The sequence below is a fragment of the Procambarus clarkii genome, chromosome 92 (genome assembly GCF_040958095.1).
Source record: "Procambarus clarkii isolate CNS0578487 chromosome 92, FALCON_Pclarkii_2.0, whole genome shotgun sequence".
In the NCBI taxonomy this organism is placed as follows: Eukaryota; Metazoa; Arthropoda; class Malacostraca; order Decapoda; family Cambaridae; genus Procambarus; species Procambarus clarkii.
Genome location: NC_091241.1, coordinates 16501573 through 16520069, shown reverse-complemented (window position 1 = coordinate 16520069; position 18497 = coordinate 16501573). Strand labels below are relative to the sequence as shown.

The 18497-nt window shown below is 44.7% G+C and overlaps 1 protein-coding gene across 1 annotated transcript in view; it reads left to right on the top strand.

The window, feature by feature from the left end:
• Positions 1-17712, top strand: part of LOC123774995 (glutathione S-transferase theta-1) — a 142412-nt gene extending 124700 nt beyond the window's left edge. The window contains exon 5 of the mRNA XM_045769696.2: positions 16912-17712. Coding sequence (XP_045625652.1) covers positions 16912-17069 — 158 coding nt within the window. The 3' untranslated portion in view covers positions 17070-17712. The remainder of the gene's footprint in view (positions 1-16911) is intronic.
• The last annotated feature ends 785 nt before the right edge of the window (positions 17713-18497 follow it).

Here is an 18497-nt window from a genome sequence, read left to right as displayed (position 1 = left end):
TTGTGGCCAGGCAAAGATTGTTCCTCCTGTGTGATGTAGGTCCTCTTCGTCATTTTCTTCCAAAACAGGCCAGTCTCGTCACAATTAAAAACTTGTTGGGGCAAGAACTCCTTTTCAGCAACAAATTCCTGGAACTCGGGTACAAATTTCTCAGCAGCAGCTTTATCAGAGCTGGCAGCCTCCCCATGTCGCACAACACTGTGGATACCGCTTCTCTTCCTAAATTTCTCAAACCATCCACGGCTTGCCTTAAATATCTCCTCCTCTTCAGACGACGCACCTGGTGTCTTCCTGACAAGGTCCACATACAACTTCTTGGCCTTTGCACAGACAAGAGCTTCAGAGACACTATCGCCATGCAATTGCCTTTCATTCATCCAGACTAGCAGTAGCTTTTCAACCTCTTCTAGGATTTGTGGACGTTTCTTGTTAACCTTGGTAACTCCTTTAGCCACCTCAAGCGTCTTAAATTGTTCCTTCCTCTTCAGAATGGTACAAATCGTTGATGAGGTCCTGCCATACTCCCTGACGAGATCAACCACACGCACACCACGCTCGTGCTTTGCTATTATTTCCTTCTTCACTTCAACAGTAATTGTCGCTTTCTTCCCCTTGCCAACACTGTCTTTAGCAACCAGCTTCTTTGGCGACATCGTGCGTTACAAATTGCAGTCACCAAACCACAAAAAAACAGAGAAAAGCGCAAATAAATCCAGAGGGATGCTTGTCATGTGAGATATAACAACAACACTGGCGTCGGAGGCGTCCGAGAATTTGCGAGAACCCGCGAGACACTAGGAAGCGCCATGTGGTTTCACTCGTTAATAGAGGCTAGCTCGTCAATAGAGACAAATTTGCTGCGAGTGGCTTGCTCGTTACTGGAAAAACTCGTTAATAGAGCCACTTGTTAATAGAGGTTCCACTGTACTATGTCATCGTCGTCGTGAACTTGATTTTGGTAAGATTTCCTATTTGCTTTCAATATATGCAATTGGGTTTGAATCTGTAATAGTGGTATTTTCAACCGACGATAATTAATTACAGGCTCATATAACAACTGTTCATATGGGTCGAGATCTCTTTGTCAGTTGACGTTTACTTGCTACTAAAGCACGCTTTGCTTTCTGTGGATTAGTCATGGTGACTTGTTAATTAGATAGTACTAGCTCATAAATTGTGAGCAAGTACTGATGATAGCCTAGGGTAAAAATTCTGCACTCACTAGGCGATAATCCTACCTCTACTAGAGGTTAGCACTTAAAATTAATACACATTATATATATATATACAATCATACACACTAATGATTTGAGTGATAAACCAGTGTCATTGGAAGTACCTTTAGGTTAGCTCCTCGATTATCACCCTAGGATGGTATAGACACTAATTAATCACTCAAAGATGTAATGATCATAAGTAAATTATTATATATACACAACTCGAGCTGGTAACAATTACACCCAAAATAGGGTCTGCACCATTCATTAATGGTGCTAGGTTGTTTAATATAGTACAACTAGACTATGGTAATAATGGACTAGGATGAACAATAAATAGTTCAACTAGTCAATGGTAATAGGGGATTAGGTTATCTATAAATACTAGTTAATGTATATCCTACCCTGTTGTGGGTTGGCAATTGGTAAATATTGTATTGAGAACACTAGTGCAATATATATTAAATAATTCTCTATTTTGGAGAAATAATATACACAATTATTGCTGATAGCCTCTTAATTAGCCTCTATGAAACTTCTAATATTATCAAGAAGTATTAAATATTATTAGTGACCTCGCGAAATTAACTCCACAAAATTCGTGGATAATCTCTCGCGAAATTAACACCACGAAATCCGTGAACAATCTCGCGAGGACACAGCCATTAATTTGGCTGGCCTCAATATAAGCGCTGTCATTTCACGGAATAACACGCCACCAAATCGGTGGGTGACCATGAAACCGCTGAATAAGGCTGAACTGGGCTGAGGGGTTCCTGAGCTCGCTGGAGGGAGGCTACGCCGCCGATCTTTGACTGGATAAGTATTGTTCACTAATTTATTACACTAGTTTATTTAATTTGATGACAATCTAGCTCTCTAGACCATCTAGGTTCGAAAGACCAAATAATCCGGTTTCGAAGGACCAAATAATGTGGGAACCGACCTGTGAGATTTATATTTAATTTATATGAATTTATATAGAATTTATATTTACGTTAATTTATATATTTCGATAGCAATTTGTATGATGTTAAGTGGACTGTATTTCTGCAATCTCACAAATCGATCCATACACATTAGGGGGGGTTTATATTAAATTTATATATATGCAGCCAATCAAACTACAGTATTAAACTACATATATTGGTATACATTGAGGAGGTTCCTTATCTTATTGTACAGCAGCGTGAGTGGCTGGCTGGTACACAGCGGTCACTCCTCATTACTTTTTTACTCATAATAGCTACTTAGTGGTTCGTTATGGTGAACAAAACATGCAGATACTTATATATAACCTGTGTATATAGTGTAATAACCAACAAAGTATTTGTTCACTGATTGATGAACATAATTGAATCAACAATATGCACACCATATTTTTGAGTACAGTGATGATTCACTCATTTTATTATTTAAATATATCAAACTACACACTATTGAATAATATTACAGCAAAAAAACTGTGAAAAATCAGAGACATTGAAATAATTTGGTAATTATCTCTTTGTGGCAACTCCGGCCTGACAGCTGGCGATCAACAGACCGCCTGGGACGCACGCTGAGTCAGCGCCTGTTTTTTGCCAGACTTCCCTTCCCTATAGCGGGCAATATATGCCATTTACGATTTTTTTTATTATTTTTCCCATGATCAGTGAACACAAATTAACAGGTTATGAAGAAATATATATATATATATTTTTTTTTTCAAAATTACATGCGCCTGTGGGGAACAAAGGATATTATACCCCTAGCATGTTTAGGGTTAATTTAGTGGCTTCAAGAACATATGTCAGCCTAGAGGTTTGATCATTGATCTCCTACACAGGAAGAATGGATACTCCTTTAAAACTAACTTATTTATTAAACCCTCTTAACAACCCCCAATATACATTAACAACAATAACAATAACTACTTTACCACCCTATCTTACTTTACAAGCCTTGGTCCACATAGGCAGGATGCAAGGTTTTACAATTAGGACAAGCTAGGGTAAAGTCTACTAGGCAAGGGACACTAGCAAGGACTCTAGGTAGCTTGGTACCACTTGAGCACATGTGGTTCCACTGAGACCCCTTAGAGTAACTTAGCAATATTTACACTAACGTAGCCTATACACATTACTACACACTTATTCCAGTAAACGTACATGCAGCTTGGTACTTGGCTTTGTCACTAGACACAGGATAAGGTAAGGGAAGAGGAGAAAGAGGAGAAGAATTGAGGCAGAGCCCCCACAGGAAGTTGACGACACCACACAGCCAGAACAGAGAAGACCAGAGCAGGAGCCTTCAGTCCCTGAGCTCTCTCCAGTTGTTGCCGGGAAGATAACTGATCGCGCAGCTTATAACATTACAAATTTTCACCGACGTACAATGTTGTTTACTTTACTAGTTCTAAGGATAGTTAATAATTAGTTCAATGTATAGTTACTCAACAACAAGCTCAAGAGTCTGAATGCTCTGTGAGAAACAAGATTCGTCTTACGTTTGGCAAGGGCGACGGGAATAAGGCGTACGGTTTTAAAGAGCCCTGATATAAATATTATTGTAATTAAATATCCTTCTCACATGATCAAATTCTATGAATTAATGTAAGGTAATTATTTAAAGCTTAATTTGACCTCTGGTTTCCATTGAGGAACCCAGGGTCGTAACACTCCTCCCCCATTCAGAGAAAAAAAAATGTGGCTACTAGAATAGTAGTCATTTTTTTTTTGTAAGAGTATACAAAGAATAAAAAGGAAAACTATGCACTAAAAGAAATCAAACTAAAACAAAAAATTCCCTGCAAGAAAAAGTGCAAAGGAATTCTCTGAAAGAAAAAGCACACACAAAAAAATGGGGAAGTAAATAAATTTGGCAGGGAATATTTAATGTCACAGGAGACCCTAAAAAAAAATAACTAAAGCATGACAGTTGGTATATGGCTTCCTGTGGCTCAGATGAATGTTACTCAGGTAACCGGGACAGAGCGTCGGCTATCACGTTGAGCCAGCCCGGTAGTGGGTAATGGAAAGATTGAAGTCCTGTAGGTATAATGCCCACCTGAGGATGCATTTATTTTTCGCCTTCATCTGGTTTAAGAACACTAGTGGGTTATGGTCCGTGTACACTTCCACTATATATCCTGTTAGGTATACTTCAGACTTTTTACATGTTAACACTAGCACCAACGCCTCGTTTTCTACCACTGAATAATTGCATTGCGCCTTGTCAAATTTCACAGAGTAATAGTATACTGGGTGGTCCACTTGATCATCCCCAGTTTGCAACAACACTGCACCAGCACCCGAGTCAGACGCGTCAACATGAATTTTAACCGATCGGTCGAACCTTGGACTAGCGAGCACTGGGGTAGAAGCTAAGATCAATTTCAAATTTTTAAACGCCTCTGCAGTCTGTTAACCACTTAAATTTAACGGGCTTCCGCAACAAATCTGTGAGAGGAGTGGCGACACTGGAAAAGTTCTGACGAAAAACGTCGGTAGTATGCACACATACCAATAAACCTTTGAACGTCCTTTTTAGACCGGAGCACTGGATACTCCAGAATGGCACTGATTTTATCTTGCCGCGGTAACACTTTTCCTTGCCCCACTTCATAACCGAGGTATATCACTGTACCTTGGCCAAAATGACAATTTTTTGCATTTAAGGTTAGATTTGCATTTTTCAAAACTGTGAACAACAGGTGTAACCTAGCTATGTGGTCAGTCCAATTACTATGAAAATGCACAATGTCATCTAAATACGCCCGACAATTTGGCACATTAGCGAGCAGAGACTTCATTAGCCTCTAGAACATGGCAGGGGCATTATGTAAGCCGAACGATAACACTTGATACTCAAAGTTACGTCCGGGTGTTACGAACGCAGTTAGTTTCTTGGCACGTTCGGTGAGCGGGATCTGATAATAACCCCTCGAGAGGTCGAATTTCGATACGTATGTGACGTTTCCGATCTAGTCGATGCAGTCTTCGAGGAGGGGCAACGGATAGGCATCCACAATGGTCACCTTGTTGAGTTGCCGATAGTCGGTGCATAATCGCCAGGAGCCGTCTGGTTTGGGGACCAAAAGTCAGGGCGAGCACCAAGAGCCCTGGCTCGGCCGGATGAGGCCGTGCTGAAGCAGGAAGTCAACCTCTTTCCGTACGATAGCCTTCTTTTCTGGATTCATCCGGTAGGGTTGAAGGCGAATGGGGGTGTAGTCCGTCAACTTGACATCATGGTAGATGGCATCAGTCTGAGTCGGGACCTCCCCAGACTGACTGGAGAATTTGTCGAACAACGACTACACCTCTTCACGTTGGGCCATCTGCAAATGGGACAGTCCCTCCTCCACAGCATTCACAGAACTAGAATTATTGAGAATGAGATTAGTTGGGTCCCCAGAACAATCATCCCCTCCCTCACTGGAAAAGGAAATATTGGTTAGTGCGATGGGCCTGGGGCCCTGGAACTTCTTCAGCCGGTTCAAGTGTATGAGCATTACCTGGTTACGCTTGTCAGGGTGCCTCACTTTGTACGTGAGGTCCCCCAAGCCTTTTCTGTCACAATATAGGGGCCTTCGTACTTGTGGGACATAGTGTTCCCTAGTCGAGGCTTTAAGACCAGGGCAGGGTCATCAGGCTGAAATACCCGCAACTTAGCCTTAGCATCGTGTCGTTATTTCATATTTTCTTGGGCCTTCCCAAGATACTTTAGTGCAGCCGCCTTGCAGTCCCGGAGTCTCTGGTGGTGTTGCGCAAAGAAAGCCGAACCTTCGGTCAACGTTACGTTTCCTAACAGATTCTCCTGTAACATTTGCAAGGGTCCACGAACTTTATGGCCAAAGACTAACTCAAAAGGAGAACAACCCAGTGAACTTTGTAACCCCTCTCGAGCAGCAAACAAAACATAAGGCAGGTTCTCATCCCAGAAGCTGTGGGAACTCTCGCACGATATCTTCAACATCTGCTTCAGAATTAGATGGAACCGCTCAATTACCCCCTGACTCTGTGGATGGTATGGGCTGGAAACCTTATGAGTTCCATGGTCCTTACAAAATTGTTAAAAAATATCAGACTTAAAATTAGTACCATTGTCAGTTTGCATGACCCGAGGCAGTCCAAAAGTAGAAAAAAATGCAACGTACGAGCAACAACAGTCTTTGCTCAGATGTTTCTTACAGCAAAAGCCTCAGGGTTATGGGTCGTGATACACATCACCGTAATTAGGTAAATATTACCAGACTTAGTTCTAGGTAATGGACCAACACAGTCCATTACTACATGAGAGAATGGTTCCTCCGGCACAACAATAGGCCTTAGAGGAGCTGTAGGTGGCATCTGGTTAAGTTTCCCAACAAGCTGACAAGGAATACATGAGTTACAAAATTTTGCCACATTACTTTTCAGCTTGGGCCAAAAGAAATATTTGAAAATTTTGTGATAAGTAATATTAATACCTTGGTGTCCCCCCTTAGGATCATCATGAGCAGCTGCCAAAACTCTCTCTCTATAGCAGGTCGGCAACATAACCTCCGACTCATTTGAAAAGGGAGCACTCTGTGGTCTCCATTTTCTCATCAAAGTCTGATCATTGTAGTAGTACCCAGTTGCTGCATCTACAATCTCCTCCTTAGAGAGAGCTACCTCGTGACATTCTGCAAGACTGGGGTCAGCTTTCTGTAACTCACTCAAGGAGGCGTCCAGGCTTTGGTCAGATGCCATTGGCCAAGGCTCAACAGTGTTCTCCTCCACCTCCTTACTACTCTCGGTAGGAGGCGATGGTAGGCTCTCCACAGTGTCCTCAGCCGCGTCATCTAGTCGGGCCATGAATGTGTCCGCAAGGTCCACTTGGCTTTCACCACTCGGAAAGTTCCTCGTGTCCTTGGGATTTACCACCTTGGTAACCACAGGGCCGCCCTTACATTTAAGTCCCATAGACCTGGTGACTGCGCATGCAGGGTACAAAACATTATCCTCTGCGGTGGGTAGATCCAGGGAAACCTTAGGGGTAGGCAACATAATAGGCAGTCTGGAGTTCCCTACCTAATCCCCTGCTAAATCATTACCCAATATTACATCAACATTAGGGAAAGGTAGGTATGAAGTGACTCCAACTGTACAAAACCCCTTGTGGAATTCAGATTCCAGGGTAACCTTACGGAGGGGTACTGCTTGAGTATCACTAGTGACACCCTCGACCAGTACTACCTCTCCAGTGTCGAGAGTGTTGGCACCTTGCAATGCACTCATTAAAATTAAAGTCTGGATGGCACCAGTGTCTCGGAAGATCACCACGTCCTTCCAGGAAGAACCCTCAGGCAATAAAAGTCTCCCCTTCGACAAGAATAGGGTAAGCAGGTCCAACCACTGTGGGTTGGAGGTCTTACTCCCTAACCCTTCAGAAGGCCCCAAGCCCTGTGTCACAACTAGAGCATTGGGTCTTTTTTTTTCTGGATACAGTTGCCAACAATGGCTAGTAATGTGGTTTGCACGTTTACAGTGACCACAGACTCGTCGGGGAGAAGAGACATTACTAACAGGATTGCCCTTTGGTTCACCCTTAGGTGCCGTGGGGCTAGACAATTTAACAGGCTTAGTTATGTCTGAAAAAGAAGGTGCATTAATTATAGGGTTAGAATGGGCTGGTCTGGACTGGCTGTGGGTATAAGTTTGGTTACTATGTGGGCTATAATTATTTTTATTGGGCCTTTTGCCCGCCAACTTGTAGTTTTCTGCCATCTTGGCCAAATCCATAATATTAGGATCTACCTCTGTCCTTCCTCTAAGGTGCCACGCTACATGCTCTGGCATATTATCTATAAAGTTCTCCGCTAAAACTAAATTTTTAAGTGCCTTGTATGTTTCGGCTTTAGCCGAGCGAATCCATTTTTCAAACAATCTAATTTGGTCATTAGCAAATTCAGTGAGAGGTTGGTTGTGAGTAGGCCTAAGGTTGCGGTAAGCTTCAGGCGTAGTTTCATATGCCCTCAAAATTCGTTCCCTGACTTTACTATATTCAAAACACTCGTCATCAGGCATGTTTATAAAAATAACTTGTGCTTTATCCCTAAGCCACTCCTGTAAGATTTTCACCCACTCTTCCCTTGGCCAGTTCATGGACATGGCCAATCTCTGAAAATGGTTGAAAAGTCTTTCAGGGTCTGACTCTGAAAATTCAGGCAAGTTATGCTTTTTATCAGATTGCCTGGGGTTTGAATCCCAGGCAGGTGGTGGTGGTGGTACAGCAGTATCTGTTCTAATTCTTGCCACCTCATTTTTGAGCCTTTGCTCTTCTACTTTAGCATTTTGTTCTAACAATTTAGCCTCTTGCTCTGCTACTCTAGCCTTTTGCTCTGCCAGTCTTACCTGGGCTAGTTGTAATTCTAACTCCATATTTCTACTAGCTACACTTTCACCTGGACTGGGCTGGCATAAAATTGTATCACTTGGCAGTATTTCTTGGTCTATACAATGCTGTAAAATTTCATTCACCAAGGTCCACTTTTTATCAGTATCGTTCAACTCGAGGCCAAATTCCTTGCCTAACAATACTAAATTTGATTTGGTGAGCTTCTGAATCTCTACCAATGAAGGTCATTTGCCAGTTCTTGCATTTTAGCTGCCATCACTAATTAATTTAGCTCCTAGCCAAAGAAAAAATTAAAAAATAAAAATTGGAAAAAAAACAAAAATTTGCACGACCCCTATCACAAGGCTACACTTACCTCAATCGTGAAGGGATCCAGCTGGATGTCCAGTCAGTGCAAGATGTATCCTTTGCTAGTTGAGCTGGGCCCTAGGCTAACACACAAGCATTCTGCAGAAAACAAGAATTTTTAGTTTTGGCACTCAAAAATCTAATTTATTACAATTAAAATGTTCCTCCCGGTCAGGCCAACCACTTGTTATAAATTTATGTGCTGTTTATGAGTTGGTGTTACGGGGAGTATTAAGTATTAAGGAGAAAGGACAGCAGTTAGAATCAGGAAGTATCAAATTTAGTGGAGATCAGATAGGCCCGGCCCCCAATAAGAATACAAACAATATTAATTTAGTGGCTTCAAGAACATATGTCAGCCTAGAGGTTTGATCATTGATCTCCTACACAGAAAGAATGGATACTCCTTTAAAACTATCTTATTTATTAAACCCTCTTAACAACCCCCAATATACATTAACAACAATAACAATAGTTACTTTACCACCCTATCTTACTTTACAATCCTTGGTCCTCATAGGCAGGATGCAAGGTTTTACAATTAGGACAAGCTAGAGTAAAGTTTATTAGGCAAGGGACACTAGCAAGAACTCTAGGTGGCTTGGTACCACTTGAGCACACGTAGTTCCACTGAGACCCCTTAGAGTAACTTAGCAATATAAACACTAGCGTAGCCTATACACATTACTACACACTTATGCCAGAAAACGTACATGCAGCTTGGTACTTGGCTTTGTCAATAGACACAGGATAAGGTTAGGGAAGAGGAGAAAGAGAAGAAGAATCGAGGCAGAGCCCCCACAGGAAGTTGTTGACACCACACAGCCAGAACAGAGAAGACCAGAACAGGAGCCTTCAGTCCCTGAGCTCTCTCCAGTTGTTGCCGGGGAGATAACTAACTGATCGCGCAGCTTATAAACATTACAAATCTTCATCGACGTACAATGTTGTTTACTTTACTAGTTCTAAGGATAGTTAATAATTAGTTCAATGTATAATTAATCAACAAAAAGCTCAAGTGTCTGAATGCTCTGTGAGAAAAAAAGATTCGTCTTACGTTTGGCGAGGGCGACGGGAATAAGGCATATGGTTTTAAAGAGCCCTGATAGGACAGTCCTCTGTCCTTTTCTAGCCTTGTGCTCCTGCTGCCGTCCTCTCCAATTCTGCTGGGCACCTTTTCCTTTTCCTTCTGTTTCGTTTTTCTCCCCCCTCTTCTCCTATCTGCTTGCCGTTTCCTGCCGACCTTTTGCTTGTTCTGGTTCTTCCATGGACTTCTTCTATTTTGACGCCCGGGTGCTTGAGGAGGCATACTCATGCACCCGTAGAACTGCAGTACCCGACGTCGAGAGCGAGGGGAACCTTTTATTGTCAATCCCCACTTCGTCACTGAACCCGATCTCGACGGACTGTCGGTTTCTTAAGGTGGCGTTTGTGGGGCGTATACTCACGACGCACCCCTAGGAGGCCCCGACAAGATCGGCGATAGCTTCTTGTTGGGTGTCCTGCCTCTAATTGTGGCTCCATGGTGGGTGTGGAGGCACATTCGTGAGTGAATTCTTCTTTTCGTCAAGATGATAACCCCTGTTTCGGCTGCTTCTGGCTTACCTTCTCAGGCTCGTGGGGTGGGCGACCAAGCCCCCGAGTCGGTCCGTATTGGAAGACCGGGCTCTGTAGCCTCCGCTGCATTGGGCCCCGACCTTGCTCCTCCTTTGGCCTCTCTGACTCCTTCCCCTGGCTCCCCTCCCTCCTCTGTGGTTGGGTCGAGCCCCAAGCCCCCAGTGGTGACTACCTCGTCCCCTGGCGCGGCTCCTTCTCTAGTTGTAACTACTGCGCCTTTTAACCCCTCTCTGGGGGTTCTCACCGCCGTCCTCGTCACGGCCGCCCTCGCTCGATTCCTTCCAGTTCTGCTACCTATCAAGCCTTGTTTGGTCCCGCTTCGTGGGCCAAATATTTTGATCTCCCTCTTGATTCTGCGCCTCCTGACGATTTCTCCCTTCATCGACATCTCATTGATTCCGTGGATGCCTCCATTACTTTCAACCCCACTCGTCTCGGTACACGTGTCGTTGCTGCTCCTTCTCAGGATGCTGCTTCCCGCTTGGCTGCCTTATCCTGCCTTGGCGAGACCCCCGTTCGGGTCTCGAAGAACGCTCAGTTGAATGCCAGTGTTGGCACTATTTTGCTCCCGCCCCATGTTGCAACCGGTGTTCGGGACCTGCGCGACTGCCACGACGATATTCGACATATCCTCGCTGCCCAGGGCCATTCTATTCTCCAGGTGGACACGTTTACTCGTCCCCCTCGTGGTAGTCGCCGTCAACCCCTCCGGGTTGTGAAGATTACCTTTGATGGTAGGACCCTTCCACCCTCTGTCATTCTTGCTGGTGCCAGGTGCTCTGTCCAGGAGTACATTCCTTCTCCTCGGCTCTGCAACAAGTGCTGGAGGTTTGGGCATGGTGCCCTCCGCTGCTCCGGGACTGTCTCTCTCTGTCCTTTGTGTGGTGGCGAAGGTCACTCTAAGTCGGAGTGCACTTCTCCCCAGGCTCGTTGCCTCAACTGCGGTGAGGCCCATCCTACCTTCTCCCGTGCGTGTGTCCATTACAAGCTTGAGGCAGCTGTCCTCAACCTGAAGCACCGGGAGCGTTTATCTTTTCCTGAGGCGAGGCGCCAGGTTCGCCGGCTCCCGCCTTATGCTAATATCTCTTATGCTCGCGTGTTGCGCTCTTCCTCTCCTCGTCCTTCCCGCCTTCATCAGACTCACAACCGTTTCCGGGCCTTGGACCCTGATGCGCCCACTGCCCCCTCCTATGTTCCTTTGGGTTCTCTCCCGAAGGATCCTCCTCCTGGTCCTCTGTCTGGGGTTCCCCTTCCTTCTACCCGGTCTGTCGTGTCTTCTGTGTCTTCTTCCTCATCCCCCTCCGATCCTCCTTCCCATCCTCTTCCTCCATCTATCGGCTCTCCCCACCACCTGTCGGTGCGGGCGGATGTCCATCGCTCTCCTAACGACCGTCGTGTGTGCTCTCGTTCGGCTTCTCCTGTTGAGACACTGGAATCCGTTGCCCGGTACGTAGTTGCTGGGACACCGGTCTCTTTAGGTCAGAAGCGTAAGCCTGGCTCCTCTCCTTCCTCTTCCCCGGCGGGTAAGAAGGCTTCGCTTTCTTCCTCAGCTCCTCCTTCTGGCTCTGTTGCTCCTTCCCCTCCCGTTTCAGTGCTTGCGCCCCCTGTTCCTGCTATGGAGGTTTCTTTGGCCCCTGCTTCCCTTTCGGTTGCTGCTCTTGCTGGGGTGCGCTCCCCTCTTTCTACTCCCCCTCCTCCTGCTGCTGTCCTTGACGGCTCCTCTCCGTTGTCTCCTCCTCTTCCTCCTCCTCCTCCTCCTCCGGACCCTGCCCGCCCACCTCTGATCTGTTCTCCCGTTTCCTTCCCTCCGTCTTTGCTCAGTTTACCCATGCCCCCTAACCCTGACTTTGCTGACCCTGATCCCGACCCTGATATTCTTTAACGTGCTCTGTTGCTCTTTCGCCTTTGTTTCTTCCTTGTTCTCTGTTTTTGTCCTTTCTCTTCTCGTCGTTGTCCATTCTTCAATGGAACGTTCGAGGTTATTACGCCAATTTCCTCGAACTCCAACTTCTGATTTCGCGGTTTTCGCCCCTTTGTGTCTGTCTCCAGGAGCCAATGCTTGATGCTCGTCCTGGTCGTTTTCGTGGCTATTCCTTTCTCTCCCACCCCCCCCAGCCATTGCTGGGGCTTCTAATTCTTCTGCTCTCTTGATTCGGGCTGATGTTCCCTTTGTTCCTTTACTTTTTCCTTCGCCTCTCCATTGTTCTGCTGCTCGTATCTTTGTGGGGAAATGGTACACAGTTTGTTCCATTTATCTCCCCCCGAGTGTCCCGCTCTCTCTTCCTGATTTGAAACACCTCCTGGACTCCTTGCCGGAGCCTGTGCTCCTGCTGGGTGACTTCAATTGTCGTCATTCTCTTTGGGGTGACGTTCTGACGAATACCCGGGGTCGCCTCCTTGAGCCGTTTCTCCTCTCTTCTTCCCTGTCTCTTCTGAATTCTGGTGAGCCCACTCATTTGGACTCTCGGACTCGCACCCTTTCTTGTCTTGATCTTTCTCTCTGCTCTTCTTCTCTTTACTTAGATTTCACGTGGCAGGTTCTTGATGACCTCCATGGAAGTGATCATTTCCCCATCCTTGTTTCCTTTTTCTCTTTTTGCCCTTCCCTCTCTTTCCCTAGGTGGCAGTTTGCTAAGGCAGACTGGACCCTATTTACCCTCAGTGCTGCTCTCCCTGACCTCTCCCTTCTGCCTCTCTCTCGCGCTCTCCTCCTTTTTCATGACACTGTCTTCAACGCTGCCCTCCGCTCTATTCCTCGCTCTTCCTCTCGGGGTCCACGGAAGTGCGTTCCCTGGTGGAATGCGGACTGTGCTCGGGCTGTCCGCTGTAAGCGTGCAGCCTGGAAGAGGCACCGCCGTAGGCAGACGACCAATTCTTTTCTTTTCTTTCGGAAAGCGAGTGCGGTGGCCCGTAGGGCCATCCGTACGGCTAAACGTGAATGTTGGGCATCTTATGTCTCAACAATTACGTCCGAGACCCCTCTGGCCCAGATCTGGAAGCGTATCCGCAAGATAGCGGGTAAGTTCGTTCCCGATGTTTCACCGGTCTTTCACCTCCATGATACTCTTGTGGCGGACCCGTTGCAGGTCGCTTCCGAACTGGGTTCCCACTTTTCTTCTGTTAGCTCTGGTCTTCATCTTCCCCAATCTTTCCTTCTTCGTAAACCTGTCCTTGAGTCTCGTCCTTTAGATTTCTGCACTCATCTTCAGCTTCCCTATAATGATCCCTTCTCTCTCTCTGAACTTCGTTCTGCCCTGGCCCTCTGCGGTTCTACGGCGGCGGGCTCCGATGGTATTCATTATGAGATGCTTCGCCATCTCCCTCCGAGCACGTCTCAGTATTTACTGAGTCTGTATAATCGGATCTGGGAGTCGTCGTCAGTCCCTGAGGACTGGCTCGATGCCGTTGTCCTCCCTGTTCGCAAACCGGGGTCTCTGGGTACTTCCCCTAAGGACTTTCGCCCTATTGCTCTCACAAGTTGTGTCTGCACACTCTTTGAACGTATGGTTAACGTTCGTCTGATGTGGTTCCTGGAACACCATCACCACCTCTCCCCTTCTCAATTTGGTTTCCGCAAGTGCCGCAGCACGAGAGATGTCCTGGTGAACTTGGAGGTCTATATTCGTACTGCTTTTGCTGCGAAGACCTCCGTTGTTGCCGTCCTTTTTGACCTAGAAAAGGCTTACGACACCACTTGGCGTTATCATATCCTATCTCAACTTCATTCTTTTGGCCTTCGTGGTCATCTCCCTCTCTTTCTCCGCAGCTTCCTCTCTCGTCGTTCCTTTCGGGTGCGCCTTGGTACTGCTCTCTCTCCCTCTTTTCAGCAATACGAAGGTGTGCCCCAGGGTAGTGTTCTGAGCACTACTCTTTTCCTTGTTGCCCTCAATGGTCTTCTTTCCTCTCTTCCTTCTGGTGTCTTCTCCGCTCTCTATGTCGATGATCTTACCCTTTGTTGTCAGGGTGATGATTCGCCTCTCCTTCAACGCCGGCTTCAACTTGCAATTGATGCCGTGTCGTCTTGGGCCACAGGTCATGGCTTCAAGTTCTCTACTTCTAAGACTTGTGCCATGACTTTTACGTGGAAACGGGTTGTTCTTCGTCCCTCTTTGTCACTTTATGGTCATCCCCTTGAATACAAAGATTCCGCGAAGCTTTTGGGGTTATTCCTTGACACTCGTTTGTCTTGGTCTCCCCATATCTCTTACCTCCGTGTTGAGTGCTCTAAGGCCCTTACCCTCCTTCGGGTCTTGTCCCATACTTCTTGGGGGGCAGATAGGCGCGCACTCCTTGCTTTACATTCCTCTCTCGTCCTGTCTAAGCTCGATTATGGTTGCCCTGCTTACTCGTCTGCTTCTCCTTCTACTCTTCGCCGTCTTGATGCTTTGCACCATACTGGGTTGCGCCTCAGTTCTGGTGCCTTTCGTTCGACTCCCATCCTTAGCTTATATGTTGACACTGGCTTCCTGTCTCTCCAGGACCGCCGTGATCGCTACTGTCTTCGCTATCTTGCGCGGTCCTTGCAACATCCTTCCTCTCGCCTCTGTCGTGCTTTAACTTTTACCCCTCCTGTGGTTCCTGTTCCTCTTCACCACCTCCCTCTTTCTGTCCGGTTATCTCGCCTACAGGATTCTCTCTCCGTTCGTATTTCTGATGTTTCTCCTCGTGTTGTTCCTTCTTTGCCCCCGTGGAGGGTCCCTCTTCCGCGGTTTTGTACTTCCTTGACCCGTATCACTAAAGCTTTTACCCCTCCTACGGTTCTAAAACGCCTTTTCCTCGAGCACTTTTCTTCTCACTCCCGCTCCGTTTCTGTCTTCACCGATGGGTCTAAGTCAGCGGACGGTGTTGGCTACTCTGTTGTTTTTCCTGATCGCACTTATATGTGTCGCTTGCCTCCGAAGACTAGCATCTTTACAGCGGAACTTTATGCTATTCTCTATGCTCTTCGTCTCCTGCTTTCTCGTTGTCAATCTTCCTTTGTGGTTGTTGTTGACTTTCGTAGTGCCCTCATGGCATTCGGGTCCTTTAATCCGGTTCATCCAGTAGTTGTCGAGATCCAGCATTGGCTGTTTCTCGTTCACAGTAAATTTAAGTCGGTTGAGTTTTGTTGGGTTCCCAGCCATATTGGTGTGTCTTTAAATGAGCGTGCGGATGCTGCCACTAAGGAAGCTGTCCGCTCTTGTCCCATCTCTCGTAAAGGCATTCCGTATTCCGACTTTTACCCGGTTATCCATTCCTCAGTCCTTACCCGTTGGCAGGCTTCTTGGTTGTCTGTTACTGGTAACAAGCTGCGTACTCTTAAATGTTGTGTTTCCTCGTGGCCGTCCTCCTTCCACCGTAACCGGCGGTGGGAAACAGCTCTGGCGAGGTTGCGTATTGGCCATACTCGCTTAACCCATGGTCACTTGATGGAGCGCCGCCCTGCTCCTTATTGTCCTAGTTGCATTGTCCCTCTTACGGTCGTGCATGTCCTTCTTGAATGTCCTGACTTTCAGGACGAGCGTGTGTCTTGCTTTCCGACCGCCCCTCGCGGTCACCTGTCCCTCGATAGAATTCTTGGTGACTCGGATACTTTTGATATCGTTCGCCTTATGCGTTTTTGTTCTCGTATTGGCATCCTTGGTGATATTTAGCGCCCTCTGATTATTTTGCGTATTTGATGGTGCTACATAGCCTTCCCGGTTTGGTGCCTTCTTTTGATAATTACTTACTTACTTTAAAGAGCCTTGATATAAATAGTATTGTAATTAAATATCCTTCTTACATGATCCAATTCTATGAATTAATGTAAGGTAATTATTTAAAGCTCAAATTGACCTCTGGTTTCCATCTGAGGAACCCAGGGTCGTAACAACAGGTTAAACCAGCATTGAACGTAATGAAATGCCATTTTCTGGGTGAGCCCTGGAGGCTCTCTGACACCCTTCCTCCCTCCAGTTGGCAGTTTTCATCATTCAAGAACTGGAGTTGTGGGCTGCTGGCTCAAGTAAGCCGGGTTCCCCCTTCCCCATCTTTGAATGGATGAAGTGTTGCTTGTTTGTTTCTTTTCTGGGGGAGTTCTTTCTTTCCTGATGTAGGTCACAAATTTTACCAGATTGTGATATGTTTTGTTTCCCCAATCTTTAATTCCCTTGGTGATGGCAATTATGACGTAATTTAAATGTAAAGTGCTTATAGACCATTGCTCCCTGTGCCTCTTCTGAGGATAACAGGTTCTGGCTCATGATTCCCGGTACGCAAAAGGACTCATGTGACTGATGACCCCAAACTAATATAGCACTATATCAGTTCGGATAGTTTCAGGGAGCCCCAGGGGCTCGCCCAGAAAATGGCATTACATTACATTCAACACTGTTTCTTTCCCCAGGTATGGCAGATTATGATGTCTTTGCGGGCAGACCGGTGCTTACTGCCTGGTTCCAGCGTGTGAAGGAAGGCTTGCATCCCGAGTACAGTGAAGCTCATAGTGTTGTTTACTATATACGTAATAAATTTGGCGGCAGTGTTCCTGACGCAAAGCTCTAAAATATTTATAATATGTTTGGGGGAATTAGCAAAATTGTTCTAATGCTTATGGTATTTATGTTTATATTCTACCATCTATAGATAATTAAATTTGAATATTTCATAATGATGGTTGAGGTGCAGACGACTGAAAAGCCTCTTTGAGATGTATTTTTTTCTTGTCTCAGTAAACATACTTGAAACTTGAACTACTAAGAATTTTTCAAGAGTTTTCAAGATTTTTATGCAATATTAACAAAATTCATTACATTAATTGTATATACTATTAGGGTCTTTACAATATTGGAATCAAAATTCAGCCATGTAAAAGATGATCAGGAAAGGTGAACTCAAAACACTTTTTAAATTACAGTTGATGATACGGTATACTGTTATGCTTTTAACAACATTGTCATCGTTTTTTTTTCGTTTACAATTTGAATCTTCCAATGAAATGACTTCAAAAGTTTACATTTACAAATATAAAATATTGTAATTTTCAACTATTTTACTTTCAAAATATAGTTTTTAAAACATAAGAAATTATAGACTAAAAATATTTTATATGCAATTTTAAATTGAATACAATGTGTAAATATTTTTTAATACAATGTGTAAATATTTTACTATATTTTACATGTATATAATAAAGAATTTAAAATGACTATTCTTCTGTATCATATAAATTGAAATGTAACTACAGTATTTACTATATTTGGAACCTGTGTACATTAGTTTAAAAAAAAAAATTAAACTGTCCTCACCTGAATATTGAGATGATATTTGAATATAGGTTGCAAAAGATAAACATAAAAAGTTATTTAAGAGAGAAATTACCATTATTCTATGGTACACAATTTAATTAAAGTGGTCACTAACATTGCAACTATCTACTGTACACACACACACTCATGCACATGTGTGTGTGTGTGTGGTTGATGATAGTGAGTGGTGTCCCAAGGAACATAAAGTTGTAGTTATTTTGAAAAATAGGTGAGATAACACGAATGTGCAAGGTGAAATGAAAAATTGGAGGAGAAAAAGTGAACCTAGTGTTTACAGTGCAGACAACAACATTCAAGATGGCCACCAGCAAGAACAAAATCAAAACAGAGCTAGATTTTGTGGGTTTTAATGAAGAAAGCATCGATATAAGTAGTCACAACAAATTGGCAAAATTAGATACTACAGTGAACTATCATGTAGAAATAATCAGCAAATTGAAAGAAAGTAATGAGCACTAGAGTAGCAAGGTTTTAGGTCTAGAGAGGTTAGTGAAAGATTTATGCAAGAACAAGAATCAATTGGAAACAAATTGCAAAGCCATGGAAGAGGAAAATAAACTCTTAAAATAGTTTTGGATGAAGTTAAAGCAAACTTAAACTTAAATGACTACGATAGGTTAGGTAAGGAAATTCAACAGGAAAAACAGCTTTTGTCAGTACAGAT